At 38.1% G+C, this 13,528-nt stretch overlaps 1 protein-coding gene across 3 annotated transcripts in view; it reads left to right on the forward strand.

Annotated features, from left to right (window-relative positions):
• fnip1.S (folliculin interacting protein 1 S homeolog) overlaps positions 1–10,591 on the forward strand; it is an 85,058-nt gene extending 74,467 nt beyond the window's left edge. For 2 of the 3 annotated variants that reach the window (XM_018256200.2, XM_018256201.2), the window contains 5 exons: positions 320–1,712; positions 5,076–5,244; positions 5,679–5,876; positions 7,187–7,302; positions 9,430–10,590. In XM_018256200.2, coding sequence (XP_018111689.1) covers positions 320–1,712; positions 5,076–5,244; positions 5,679–5,876; positions 7,187–7,302; positions 9,430–9,508 — 1,955 coding nt within the window. In that variant the 3' untranslated portion in view covers positions 9,509–10,590. Of the gene's footprint in view, positions 1–319; positions 1,713–5,075; positions 5,245–5,678; positions 5,877–7,186; positions 7,303–9,429 lie in introns of all 3 variants that reach the window. The other variant, XM_041588748.1, reaches the window with a different exon arrangement.
• Positions 10,592–13,528: the final 2,937 nt, after the last annotated feature.

A 13,528-nucleotide genomic window follows, 5' to 3' on the forward strand; every position in this document is an offset into this window, starting at 1 on the left:
GCTCTTTTGAGAAACCGATTTCAGTGCAGAATTCTGCTGATACAGCACTATTAACTGATGCGTTTTGAAAAAAACATTATCCCTTTAACCTTCTTTGCTAGTGTTTTTTTTCTATAAGCTTTTAGAGTTATTGTACACTGATTTTTATGTATTAGAAAGACTTTCAGCTCACTCCTGAGAAGTATCCACCCTCTAAATATGTAATTTATTGGGCCCATTTCACAGTAGAGTTTACTTACATGCACAGGTAATGTGTCTGTATTAGTATTGTTTATTTACATGAACAGGTTATTAAGCACGAGCATATCTTTTATTGCAGGAGACTTATATGGAGCTATAGGATCTCCTGTTCGGCTTTCTCGGACTGTAGTTATTGGGAAGCGACAAGACCTTGTACAGAGGCTGCTCTATTTCCTCACGTACTTCATCAGGTGCTCTGAACTTCAGGAGACTCATCTTTTGGAAAGTGGAGAGGATGAGGCTATCGTCATGCCTGGTACAGTCATTACTACCATGCTAGAGAAAGGAGAGGTGGAGGAATCGGATTATGTCCTGATTACAATGCACAAAAACAAGGGCTGCTTGTTGACTTCAGATCCGGATGAAGCCAAACCCCTTGGAAATAGGTGCCAGTGTTGCCAGGGTCCGCTTACTGACCAGCAAAATAAAGATGAAGCCAGTAAGGAAAACAACGATGCCCATAACGCAAACAAAGATTTAAAGGAAACTGCTTTAAAAGGGAGTTATTCTATTTCTACAGCCACTTACCGAGAAGAAACTGCTTATGCTAAACTGTACAAAGATAAATCACTTACTCCCTTAGATACAAAGATAGAGAGAGTAATTAACACAGGATCAGCTGCCATAGATAAAAATGCTATGGCAGTAACAGGCCTTGAGCCAGACTGTAATGTGGAGAAGGGTGAGGAATTTATCGACTCGGTCAAAGGAATACAGACTAATGAAATATCTGTAGAGAAAAAGCCTCCCGATAAGACCCAATCAGCAGCAATGCCTTGCAGTTCTGGCCATCTATTGAACAAGGTGACGTTTTTGATTGGTGATTCTATGTCACCTGACTCAGATATAGAAATTAAAAGCCAAACTGTAGCCGATCAAATTAGCAAGCACTACCTTAAACCAGGGCAAGAGGACAGGACAATTGTTGAGCAAAATAGTGAAAGGAGACAGGTGACTGAGGACCAAAAAACTGGTGGGGCATCTAGGGAAAAGCTCCTCAGAGCTGCGGGCAAAGCTCAGAACTGGAAATGTTTTCATCCAGAGATGTTTGATGAGTATTTTTCTGAGGATGGGTCTATTGAAGCAAAGATTATCGATGATATTCCAAATGAGGAGATCAAAAACAGATCTGACAGTGACAGTAGTTTAGGAACTCCGAACAGCCTTTGTAAGGAAAAGAACACAGACTGTCATTTACTGACTTCTATTCATGTGAATTTATGTAAAAAGTGCTCTGCTGAGCAGGACCAAAGAGACAAAGTCTCTGTATCTGTCCCCCATGGGGATAAAGACTCTGAAATGAAAGCTGCATCTGGAGCTGACTGGGACATTCCAAGGAATGAGAGTTCAGACAGTGCTTTGGGTGATAGTGAGAGTGAAGACACAAGCCATGAGCTTCTCAGGCCCACTATTAATTATTATGGTCCAGAGCAAGAAGATTGGATGGAAGAAGAAGAAATGGATTTTCCTGGGTAAGTAGTAGAAATACAGTGACCTCTTTTTCTGACACTATTGCATTGTTGCTTTACCTAACCTGCCCTTTATTTGCATTTCTTTACAGTTTCTCTGCCTAGACATACGTGTGTGCTTGTGTCAAAATATGGCAGGAAAACTGTTTTAAAAGCTTTGTTAGATGTGTAGTTTCAACAGCTGATTATCCTATGAACAAGAAAATCGTTTTCAATGGAAGATGCGTCGGGGGCTTGAAAGAAAAGATTAGCAGCTTAAAACATATATAAATGAACATTTAACTCTCAAAAAAAGGTTTTGTTTTCTGATGTGTGTTAAACCTTTGACGGTGGCCTTCGTTCTGCATTTCAGGGGACAAACAGAACAGAGTTTTAATTAAAAAAAATGACCTTATTTTATTATGTGGCTACCATCTTGCATTCTGTAAAGCAATAAGACAGTCTAGCTCACATAAAATGATATATTAAACTGAGAAATACCCTGAGAAATATCTATCCATGTTCTGAATCTTGTCAATTTTACTGTATCATGAGCCTTTTTCCTCTACAAAATTCAGATTTTTTCAGAATATTTCCAAGTATGATCTGGAAGGGTTTTTTTTCCAACATGGTTACCTGTTACTAATATTGATCCATCTGTACTTCTATATGGTTGTCAAAAGCAACACAATAAAACAATGAGACCCAAGCAAAATGAACTTTACACTATCCTATATACTAACCGAAGGCCTATCTATGTCCCGAGTGGAGGGGAGGCAGATGCGCACGCAACTTCAGTTAGGATCTATGAGATGCGCGCGCAACTTCAGCCGAAAGACATAGATGCGGCCTTCGATTAGCAGATGTGCTGGAAGGTTAGGATCAGAACAGGTTAGGATCGGGGAGGCAGATGCGCTGGAAGGTTAGGATCTAGGGAGGCAGATGCGCTCACCGTCTCCTTCTGCCTCCCGCCGCCTCTTCTTTCCTGCTCACTCAGGCGGCGACCGCTGGAAGGTTAGGATCTAGGGAGGCAGATGCGCTCACCGTCACACTAGGGGAACCGGTTGCGTACCTGCACGAAAGTCTGTATAAGCGTCGGCCATCTTGCTACTCCTCTGCGACTTTGTCATCCGCCCACTGCCAAATCCGCCCACTAAAGTCTGTATAAGCGTCGGCCATCTTGCTACTCCTCTGCGAGTTTGTCATCCGCCCACTAAAGTCTGTATAAGCATCGGCCATCTTGCTACTCCTTTGCAAGTTTGTCTAATGGCGGCGCTAGCGTCACTCTAGGAGGGGAACCGGTTGCGTACCTGCACGAAAGTCTGTATAAGCGTCGGCCATCTTGCTACTCCTCTGCGACTTTGTCATCCGCCCACTGCCAAATCCGCCCACTAAAGTCTGTATAAGCGTCGGCCATCTTGCTACTCCTCTGCGAGTTTGTCATCCGCCCACTAAAGTCTGTATAAGCGTCGGCCATCTTGCTACTCCTTTGCAAGTTTGTCTAATGGCGGCGCTAGCGTCACTCTAGGAGGGGAACCGGTTGCGTACCTGCGTGGGTGGCCATTTTTAGCAAAACGGGCTATATTATCTCCAAAAAATATTGATGTTGACATGATAAACAACCAAGTGATTGCATTACTTCCTGGACAAAGCTGTGTCTTTCTGAGTACTGACTGTATTGATTCTGAAGACGAAAGTGAGAAACTTAACTTCCCATTAGAATATTTAAACACTATCAACAATGCTGGATTACCACAACACAATCTTATACTCAAAGTAGGAACAATAGTCATGCTGTTAAGAAACCTTAAGGGTAGGGGCACACGGCGCGATTTCGCCGCGATTCTGCGCTAAGCGAGTTGTCGCTGCGTTTTTTAAGCCGAAATAGCTTTGCTAACTTTGGCGCTGGCGTCAATGCAAATCGCGGCGAAATCGCTGCGCTAATTCACACACGGCGATTCGTTTTCTATTGTCGTCCGAAGTTGCCTCGCTGAGCGTTTCCGGGCGACAGTAGAAAAAGAATCGCCGCGTGTGAATTAGCGCAGCGATTTCGCCGCGATTTGCATTGACGCCAGCGCCAAAGTTAGCAAAGCTATTTCGGCTTAAAAAACGCAGCGACAACTCGCCCAGCGCAGAATCGCGGCGAAATCGCGCCGTGTGCCCCTACCCTAACACTAAGCAAGGTTTATGTAACGGTACACGGTTGGTTGTGAAGAGCATGAGACAAAATGTTATCAAGGCAGAAGTGCTTACAGGATCCCATAGCGGTGATACTGTTTTGATTCCCAGAATTGACCTTACCAGTTCTGACCAGGAATTGCCTTTTAAACTTAAACGACGACAATTCCCCATTAAGGCTGCATTTGCCATGACAATCAACAAATCACAAGGACAAACATTGGATAAAGTCGGCATTTACCTATCTGAGCCTGTGTTTGGTCATGGTCAACTTTATGTTGCATTTTCAAGAGTGCAGCGTTCATCTGATGTTAAAGTCAAGATTTTAAGTACAGCTCACCAGGGAGAACTCATTCAAGGACAGGAGAACATTTTCACAAAAAATGTTGTTTATAAAGAAATTTTTCAGTAACACTTTACTACCAATAAACTCAAAATTTAAGAATTCTAATAGCAGATAGGTAATAACAAGCAATAGGCACAGATTCACTCTACATCCCCACAAATTAGCGTCGCCAGTTTCTGCCTGGGGATGCCGAGTGAATCAGCACCCATCGCATTTTGCTGCCTCACTGTTGTTACCATTCTTTCATTAACGATTCTTTAGAGAATCGGGGGTTTACTGGTATAAACTATTTGAATCTAGTTTCCTGCAGTCTGGGAATTCTTAATTATAATTAACAGGCATTTTGTGGACAGTGTTATTAAGACAAGCCTTGCATCATCTCAGATTCTTGTTTGTGCAACCGAATGGGGGACCTGATGTCCATCCCCATGTCCTGGCTACACAATTAAACTATGAAGAGAACGGGGAAATGTGGGGAAAGCAGTGACATCTAGGAAGTGCTGAATGGAAAGTGAAAGTAATTGTCTGCCCCGCCTCTATGACTAAGGCATAGAGGCGGCGCAGACAATATTTGATTGACAGCTGAGATGTTTAAATGAGCTTACAACAGCTATGAATGCTTTAATAAAAATTTGAAACTGGATTTCATGTTTAATTTGAAAAGGACTTTTATTATACAGATGTTTGTGTCTGGGTGACAGGTCCACTTTAAGATGGTCAATTTAGGGACTGCGGCATAGAGTACTGGTGGGTTTCAGTGTAAAATAATTATGAAATGATTCAAGTTTCTATTAAAATCAAACTCTTTGGATTTGAATATTTAATTGGTTTTTACAAATTGTTTAAATCGTCTTGCTCGGCAGGTCAAAACTGGTAGAAGTCAATTCTGTGAAGCCCAACATCGCTAATTTTGGAAGGTCGTTGCTGGCTGGCTATTGCTCATCCTATGTACCAGACTTTGTTCTGCAAGGGATATCGAATGAAGAGAAGCTGAGGCAGTGTATGGTGTCAGATCTATCACATGCTGTACAGGTAGGTAGACCCTCCAGTGATTACAATTGGTGAGTTGTTCCCTTCATTAAAGGACCAGTAACATCAAAAAATGTTTTAAAAAAATTGGTTAGTAAACATCGAAAAATAAACACCAACACAAATTAAACTTTTAAATTGCAAAGCCTTTATTAAAAAATAACTTACTGAAACTCCACTTCCACTCCTCTTGAGAAAGGGCGACCATCCATCCTGCAGCAGTTGATTTCTTCTCTTTAATAAAGGCTTTGCAATTTAAAAGTTTAATTTGTGTTGGTGTTTATTTTTCGATGTATACTAACGAATTTTTTAAACAAAAATTTTGATGTTACTGTTCCTTTAAACTATGTTCTGCCATGTAGCTCCACCCTGTATTACTGATTGAGACGCCATGTCTAAATAGAAAATAACTGTATACATTGTGTTTCTCTTTCAAGCATCCTGTTTTGGATGAGCCCATTGCGGAGGCTGTCTGCATTCTTGCAGATGTTGATAAATGGACAGTACAAGTGGCCAGTAGCCAGAGAAGGACGGCTGATAACAAACTGGGCAAGGAGGTGCTGGTATCCAGCCTGGTCTCCAGTTTGCTCCATTCCACAGTCCAACTGTACAAACACAACTTGTCTGCAAACTTTGTACGTAATGGAAATATTTTATTCATTTATTTTCTCTTAAAGGGGTTTGTTCACCTTTAGATTAACTTTTAGTATGATGTAGAGAGAGTGATATTCTTAGACAATTTGCAATTGGTTTTCATTTTTTATTATCCGTGGTTTTTTTTGGTTTTTTTTTTTTTAGTTAGTTATTTAGCTTTTTGTTCAACAACTCTCCAGCTATTTCATCAATCTGGTTGCTAGGGTCCAAATTATCCTAGGAACCATGCCCTGATTTAAATAAGAGACTAAAAATATGAATATTGGGGAGGGCCTGAATAGAAAGACGAATAGTAAACAGCAATAACAAGGGGGCAGATTTATCAAGGGTCAAATTTCGAAGTAATGGGAGTTTTTTTGGAAATTCGAATAAAAAAAGATCAACCGAAATGTTTTTAAAAAAAAAAAATTGAAGTTTTTTTTTTTTGCGGGTGAATATGCTGTATTAGATCGTCCGAATTGAAGTAAGATCGTATTCAGTTAGATTTTTCGAAGTCCACCAATTGACTCCAGATGGGTTCTAGGAGGCCCCCCATAGGCTAAAACAGCAATTCAGCAGGTTTTAGATGGCGAATGGTCGAAGTCGACCATGATAAATTTCGATATTCAAATTCAAATCGAATTTGGACTATTCCCTAGTCGAAGTACACAAAGATAGCTCGAAATTCAATTTTTTTTTTACTTCGAACCTTAAATTCAACCCTTGATAAATCTGCCCCTAGATGTGTAGCTTTACGTAGCATTTGTTTTTAGATGGGGTCAGTGACCCCATTTGAAAGCTGGAAAGAATCAGAAGAAAAATTAAAAAAAAAAAACTAAAATAAATAATGAAGACCAATTGAAAAGTTGCTTAGAATTTGTTAATTCTATACCTAAAAGTTAACTGAAAGGTGAACCACCCATTTAAATATGCAACGTATTAGTAGCACTTGTGCAAAGTAATACAAACCCCATGCACAATTACTTTAAATCCTTTAAATTAAAGCAAATGATATGATAAAAGAGCAAAAGGTAGACTGAGTTTATTGTTGTGGGCCCACCCCCCAAAAAGCACAATGTTCCTCCTTGTATTTCTTAGGTATAGCAACTACAATAACTGTGTGTCTTATAAAGCTATATCTGTATAATTATTTCCCAGGCCTTCTCCTCAACAAAATAATGCCATCTAGGTGCTATTAATTGATGGTATTTGTTTCAACCTCTTCTTTTATTTCTCTGCTCAATAAAGCAACACTTTTGGTGCAATGTATCAAGAGTAAAATCCATCACCATTGTCTGTCTTGTCATTTTAGTGCATCATGCACCTGGAAGATCGACTCCAGGAACTCTATTTCAAAAGCAAAATGTTGTCTGAATATCTGAAAGGTCAGACAAGAGTTCATGTTAAGGAACTGAGCATGGTGCTGGGGTAAGGTCTATATTTCTATTTCAAGTAATACTCTACACTAATAAAAATGTCACTTTTACATTGCTGTCTGATATCTCTAGCCATTATAGCCTGCCAACAATAATTTCCACATTAAATAGACCCAATAGAACTGTTTTGCCACCAGTATAGATTTCCACAGCTTAGTTACCGTCATGTTTCGTATTATAAAGAAAAAAGAAATCATTTTTAAAAATTAGAATTATTTACTAAAAGAGGGACTATTGCGAAAATGAAAATGAAAAATAAGCTGCATTATACTGAAATAAGAAACTTTCTAAATATAATCAATTCAATATTCTGCATCATTTCTGAAATACCGGTAATCAACTTTATGTTCACTATCCCTCTCTCGGCATCTGTTTCTCTTCATTCTGTCTTCATGCAGCAGTTGGGTGTCAGATATTCATTGACAGTTAGATCCAATATATCTTGTAGGGGGGGGGCTAACTTTCCTAGCAGATGAATTAGAGTTCACTCAAGTACCTGATTCCAGTGCAAAAAAAATCTAACAAAATAATTGCATTTTGCACAAATCCTGCATGTAGAGAGACATGATGTCTGGTGATTTTAATAGAGTGAGCTCTAATACATCTTCTAGGCAAAAGGAGCCCCATAACTGTCAATGATTATCTGATACCCAACTCCTGCATGAAGAGAGAATGAGGAGAAACAGATGCTGAGAGAGAGGGATAGTGAAGATAAACTTGATTATTTCAGAAACAGTACAGAATTTTTTATTGATTGTATTTAGGAAGTTTCTTATTTCAGTATGCTGAAGCTAATATTATATTTTCATTTTCACTATAGTTCCCCTTTAAAATGTAGTCAGTTGGTGAGGGTTATCTTATAATTCAGAGGTTTCTGGATAACAGGTTTCCTGGAAAAGGGATCCCATAGCTTTATTTGGGGTTATCTCCCATTCTAATTGAACTGCAGCAACATATATTTTATATAAAGATTTGTGTGTGTGTATGTGTGTGTGTGTGTATATATATATATATATATATATATATATATATATATATATATATATATATATATATATATATGTCTCTCTACATGCAGGATTTGTGCAAAATGCAATTATTTTGTTAGATTTTTTTTGCACTGGAATCAGGTACTTGAGTGAACTCTAATTCATCTGCTAGGAAAGTTAGCCCCCCCCCTACAAGATATATTGGATCTAACTGTCAATGAATATCTAACACAATAAACTGCAGCTCATCCCTTTTTATTGGGTGCACGTGGGTGAGGCTTGATAAACAAATTACACAAAGTTTGACCCCAGCACTCCAATATAAAACCCCTAGAGAAACCTATTTTTGCACAGCTGAACTGTAACTGTAACGAGAGAGAGAGAGAGAGAGAGAGAGAGAGAGAGAGAGAGAGAGAGAGAGATATAAATAAATAAAAACGTGGGTAGAATACTCATGGAGCAAACTTTGGCTCCAGTTGCCATGTTAGAACACTACCTCGACAGGTCTGAGATGCCAGATTTTCGAATTCAGACTTTTCCATCCTCGGAGGTTTAATAAATTCTGAAAAATTCGGGATTTTTTAAAAGTCAGATTTTATTAAAAAAAAAAAATCACAATTTTTTTTGGAATTTTTACCTTCGGGGTTTAGTAAATAACCCCCTTGGTATATTATAGAATGGCCAAGTCTAAGCAACTTTTCAATTGGTCTTTATTATTAATTTTTTTATGTTTTTTTTATTTTTTTATTTACATATTTGGCTTCATCCTCTGACTCTTTCCATCTTTCAAATGGGGTCACCGACCCCTTCTATAAACAAATACTCTGTAAGGCTTATAGTTATTGCATTTTTCTATTCAACCCCTCTCCTGTTTATATTTAAGGCTCTTTTTAAAATCAATGCATAGTTGCTAGGAGAATGTAGCAACCAGATGGCCGATGGTGCAAACTGGAGAGCTGCTGTATAAAAAGCTAAATAACTCAAAAACCACAAATAATAAAAAAAGAAAACCAATTGCAGATTGTCTCAGAATGTCACTCTCTACGTCATACTAAAAGTTAACTCAAAGGGGAACAACCCCTTTAAACAGTTTAAAGGCTAACTTTTCCTTTTATTTGTCTTTTTGGCAGAATTGAATCCAGTGATCTTCCATTGTTGGCAGCTATCGCTAGCACCCACTCCCCGTATGTTGCACAGATACTTCTCTAAAGGAAATACATGGGCAGTGGGTGCCTGTACACAAGGAGGACAGAGTATTCTAATATCAGTGGGACAGAATCATATCACACCACTGATCTACAGACTTGCAATCAAAGGGAACGAGCATGTGGCTCTCACAATGGGAATTGTGATTTTCTCTCACCAATAATTGGACAGGAATTTATATTTTTTTTTTAATATAGAACCTAAGAAACAAAGTTCCTTTTCCTAAAACTGGAGGCGTTGACGATTATATTCTCATTTCACAGACTATTTTTCTGCCTCCAAAAATTATTTGGATACAAATTTTTTAAAAACAAAACAAAAAAAACAAAAAAAAACAAAAAAAAGAAAGTATATTGTAAATATTTGTACAGAGAAAAAAGACGAACAAATGTTAATACCACAAATGTTTTGCATCTTGGTTGGTTCTAGTTACATGAAAGTCTATTTATATTACCGTAAGTAAATGAGGAAATCTCCCCCCCCCCCAAAAAAGTTTGAATAACATTTCTAAATTAGAAAGAAACCACTAGTTTTAGCGATGGGCGAATTTTTCCCGTTTCACGAAACGCGAGTCTTGATGCCGGCTTCAATTCCGACACTGGCGACAATTGTCACCGGCGTCGAAAATGTCGCCGGCATCAAAAAACGTTGACGCCAGTGAAAAATCGCAGGCAAATTTTTGCGCTAATTTCGCAAATTTATTCACAGGCGGCGAAACGTGAAAATTTGCCACAAATTCTCGCCAGGCGAATAAATTTGCCCATCACTTCTAGTTTTGCTACTGAGATTCTAAGTCTGCCTTTAATGCTGCTAAGGTTGTGGCTGTACAAGCAAAATGCATTACTTTAACCAAAGAATCTGCTGTTAAAATGAACAAAAATCACCACCTCACTAGTAAACCTGGGGCGTAAAGTAAAGTTAAACAATACGGCCATCCCATAATGCATCCCTTCCCTCGCTTCTTATACCGTGTAGACTGTTTTCGGTTATACAGGTATGGGATCCGTTATCCGGAAACCCGTTATCCAGAAAGCTCCAAATTCTGGAAAAGCCGTCTGTCCCATAAACTCCATTTTATCCAAATAATCCAAATTTTTAAACATGATTTCCTTTTTCTCTGTAATACTAAAACAGTATTTTGTACTTGATCTCAACTAAGATATAATTAATCCTTATTGGAAGCAAAACCAGCCTATTGGGTTTATTTAATGTTTACATGACTTTCTAGTAGACTTTCTTAAATTATGAAGATTTAAATTATGGAAAGATCCGTAATCCGGAAAACCCCACGTCCTGAGCATTCTGGATCTTAGAAGGTCCCAACTAAGATATAATTAATCCTTATTGGAAGCAGAACCAGCCTATTGGGTTTATTTCGGGGCAGATTTATCAAGGGTTGAATTTCGAAGTAATGGGAGGGTTTTTTTTGAACCCCATAACTTCGAAATTCGAATAAAAAAAAAACAAACGTTTTTTTGCGGGTAAATAGGTTGTATTCGATCGTTTGAATCAAAGTAAGATCGAATTCGATTCAAAGTATTTTTAAAAGAAATCTTAGATTTTTCAAAGTCCACCAATTGACTCCATAAGGGTTCTAGGGGGTCCCCCATAGGCTAAAACAGCAATTCGCAGGTTTTATATGGTGACTGGTCGAAGTTTTAAAGAGACACTACATGATAAATTACGATATTCAAATTTGAATTATTCATTAGCCGAAGTACACAAAAATAGCTCGAAATTCGAATTTTTTTTCTTTGAATTTTGACCCTTGATAAATCTGCCCCTTAATGTTTACATGATTTTTTTAGTAGACTTTAGGTAAGAAGATCCAAATTACAGGAATATCTGGTATCTGGAAAACCCCAGGTTCTGAGCATTCTGGATAAAAGGTCCCATACCTGTGCAAGGGATCCAGTGCTGTTTAAATTGTCTTATTCATCACATCTACAATTATTCAACGTGTCTTCCTACAGGGATGTGGGTCTTTTTGAACAGGTAGAAAGGAACAGTCCCCTGACTACAAGGCCATTAGCCACAGAGAATACGTTACTCTAACTCTGCTTTTCCTTCAGGTACAACTATTTACTCAGTATCTCTAGGATGTATTTTAATTTTAATAGGAAAGGAGGCTGAAGGGAAGAGTCTATAAAATAAGCAATTATAATCGCTGGAGGGGGGTAACATTACGGCTGCCCCAGTGATCGGACCTTCTGTTCACCTTTATTACATGAGTAAAATGTTAACACATTTCCGGAATGTCAGGAAAAAGTTGATAAATGTAATAAGATTCAAACTGCTGCAAAATTGCCAGGGATCCCAAAATATACCCCCATAGTTTTAGTTCCATACGACTATCTGTCTGTCTGGCTATCCATATGTCTATCTCCTATCTTTTTCGCCATCTATATCTATCAGTTCTGATATTCCTCTCTAGTTTGCAAAAAAATTAGGTAAACTTAGGAAATTGTTTGGAAGCACCTTAAAGGACTGGTAACATTTTTTTTTTTTTTTTTTTAAATTTGTTGGTATACTACGAAAAAAAAACCCACCAACACATATTAAACTTTAAAATCTCAAAGTATTTATTAAGAAATAACTTACCGAAACTCCGCTTACGCTCCTCTTCAGAAACGTTGATCCATTGTGCCATTGTGCAGCGCTCGATTTCTCCTCCCTGCCTTCCTTATATGAGATAGCCAAGGAGGAGAAATTGATCGCCGAATGATGGATTGTCACCCTGTCTACTAGAAAGTCTTGTAAACATTAAATAAACCCAATAGGCTGGTTTTGCCTCCAATAAGGATTCATTATATCTTAGTTTGGATGAAGTACAAGGTACTGTTTTATTATTACAGAGAAAAAAGAAATAATTTTAAAAAATTTGCATTATTTGCAAGAAATGGATTCTATGTTAGATGGCCTTTCCGTAATTCAGAGCTTTCTGGTTAATGGGTTTGCGGATAACGGATCCAATATCTTTACAGCATTTTATTGTAATGTTAATTTTCTTGAGATACTGAAAAAGCTTAAGCAGCACATCAGCCGTTTTATTCTGCTTGGTTGTATTCACGCGCCCTTCAGACTGGAATTTTAGTTGCCTTCCATTGCAGTTTTATGCAATTGAGACTCGTATAGCGTACCTCCCAATATTTTGGAAATAAAAAGAGGGACAAAAAAAAGTTGACTCACCTCCTAATTACCATGTTCATTTTGCAAAATTTGGCAGGTTATGAAAGTTTGAACATATTTCTGAGTTTTTTTTCAGTTATAACTATAATTTTTCTAATGAAGGTGAATTGTCCTTTAAGCTGTGAGTCTTACTTCTTCCAAGAGACCTGTTTATCTAAATTTTTACAATTATGTATTTGCTTATCTCAAAATTGTTACAAAAGTAACTTAGTGCATCTGGTGGGTGCTCTGGGCTCTCTGCCAAAAGCCAATTAAGTTAGAAACTTTGTATCTTTTTCTGGCTGTTCACTGCCTCACGAGAAAACTTCGGGCAATTTCTGAAAATGAAGCGCTCCAAGCTCCATCACGCCAACGATTTACATTCTAGTCAGCAGGAAGGCAGTTCGGGGAGTCGCCCGAAGAAAAGGCGAATAGTCGCCAGGCGACTAAATCTCCCTGAATCTTCTCGTGTCTCTGCCCTTAATGCTACGAAAAGACATTTGGGGGCAGATTTATCAAGGGTCAAATTGAAAATTCAAGTTTGCAAGTTTATAGAATTAGGAGAGAAGGCGCACACCCTCACAAATAGAATGCAGGGTGCTAATCCATAGGAGGCTCCCCATAAGGGTCTCCAAAAATAGCTACTGAATATAATCAAAAAACAGCACACCCAATTAAAGAAAAATAAATTTATTACAAAAAGGAAAGATATAACAAAAATCACAAAATAATATTTAGTGAGCCCAACGCGTTTCATCAGGGGCATAAATCATAAAAAAAAAATCAAAAAATGCAGGTCATAACTGTGAAATACGACTAGGGAGTTATTCAAATTCAATTTGAGTTTTTAAAAAA

This window comes from Xenopus laevis, chromosome 3S (assembly GCF_017654675.1).
Source record: "Xenopus laevis strain J_2021 chromosome 3S, Xenopus_laevis_v10.1, whole genome shotgun sequence".
NCBI lineage: Eukaryota > Metazoa > Chordata > Amphibia > Anura > Pipidae > Xenopus > Xenopus laevis.